This window comes from Sinocyclocheilus grahami, unplaced genomic scaffold (assembly GCF_001515645.1).
Source record: "Sinocyclocheilus grahami isolate Dianchi unplaced genomic scaffold, SAMN03320097.WGS_v1.1 scaffold9275.1, whole genome shotgun sequence".
Taxonomy (NCBI): domain Eukaryota; kingdom Metazoa; phylum Chordata; class Actinopteri; order Cypriniformes; family Cyprinidae; genus Sinocyclocheilus; species Sinocyclocheilus grahami.
Genome location: NW_015512504.1, coordinates 19,900 through 21,485, shown reverse-complemented (window position 1 = coordinate 21,485; position 1,586 = coordinate 19,900). Strand labels below are relative to the sequence as shown.

The 1,586-nt window shown below is 39.0% G+C and overlaps 1 protein-coding gene across 1 annotated transcript in view; it reads right to left on the bottom strand.

Moving 5' to 3' along the window:
• LOC107578194 (uncharacterized) overlaps positions 1-648 on the bottom strand; it is a 6,891-nt gene extending 6,243 nt beyond the window's left edge. Inside the window, exons 1-2 of the mRNA XM_016264175.1 lie at positions 216-648; positions 37-140 (exon numbers count right to left, since the gene is read on the bottom strand). Of these exons, the coding sequence (XP_016119661.1) occupies positions 37-140; positions 216-648 (537 nt within the window). The remainder of the gene's footprint in view (positions 1-36; positions 141-215) is intronic.
• Between the last annotated feature and the right edge of the window lie 938 nt (positions 649-1,586).

Here is a 1,586-nt window from a genome sequence, read left to right as displayed (position 1 = left end):
GCTCTCTGAAACCACTGCCAAATTATATAAAATTGCCTTCTCTGCGGACTGAGGACAAGGATACCATCTGTATTGGAACTGCTCATGATAACTGGATCTGAACCTGTCCCTTCTGTCCATAATTAGACTAGATCCGACACCTGATTGATACGAAAAAAAGCATCTTATATCAACTGATAAAAAACAAAATGTCAGTGGACAGTGCGAGTACTTACCTGTTTTCGCCGATTGCTTTGCTCTGAAGATCCGGGACACTTTATGTCTGATGTAGGAAGACCTATAAGTGGGTTCAGGATATTTGCCCTCCGGCAGACTAGTCCTGACTGCAGTGGTGGGATGAATTATTTTGGCTGCACACATCGGCAAGTGCTTTAAGTCAGAGTGAGTGGTCTCACAGTCTCCACACCTGTCCTCTGAATGCAGTTTAAAGTTGGTGCTCTGCATCGTGAGGTGGGTCAGGTTTGGCTGGATGACTGGGGCTGGTGGATGAGACGGGAAGGACAGCGCTGTCTCTGTCTGGTACTTTGCCAGGGATTTCTGGTCTCCACGCTGGAAGAGTGGTGAGACAGGCTGAAGGATAACATCTCTTTTCGACTTGACGGTGGCATCTGCTAGTTTAAAGTGGCTCTTGTTAGTGGTCGCATACATGTCGTCTGCTCCATCCAAAAATGGTAAATTTGAGATTCTTGAGCGAAGCATCTTCATAGCTTCGTGAGCAAGTAAAGCAGATCGTAAAATGCAAAAATGTGCGGTTAAAATTGCTTTAAACTTCTCATTTGTCTTCTTGAAGCGATCAGGGCAGAAGTTTGTCACTTAAAATAGTAAAAAGAAAAAGAAGAAAGTATTGTGTATGATGTCATAAAGAGGCTGGTGAGAGGTGCCTGTCAAACATTCCATCAATATCATTCAAATATATACAATATGACGGTCTATAGAATACATGCTATATGCTTGCTCTTTTTATACACTATATATACACATGTATATATAAATATTTATCCTACTGTTTTCTTGCTAAAAATTGTTTTGTTGATTATTTTTGTACTTTGTATCCATGGTATAGCTAAGATGTGTGTGTGTGTGTCCTGGTATTCCCTATCCACAAGGATAGTAATGCTAATACCAGTCAATTTTGACCTTGTGGGGGGACAGTTTTTTAGGGGGTCCCCATTAGGAAACGAGCTTCAAATCATACAGAATGGATTTTTTGAAAATCTAAAAATGCAGAAAGTTTTATGTGAGGGGTAGGGGTAGAGAGAGGGGATAGAAAATACAGTTTGTACAGTAGAAAAGTCATTTCATCTAGGTAATGTCCCCATAAAGCCAAAACGTGTGTGAAAATTACTGGAACTTCCACACAATAATTAATGTGGGCCTATGAGATAACGATACAAAATATATGGCAAATTCTGATTCAACATATTCTTAGTTTTATATAATACTGCAGCATTTTAATTTTTACATTATTAATATGTGATTTCCAACATAGAAGTTACGATCCATTATGACCCCAAAAATCATTTTAATCCTAAATTTCCTATGCTTTAAGGGGTCATATGATGCGATTTCAATTTTTCCTTTCTCTT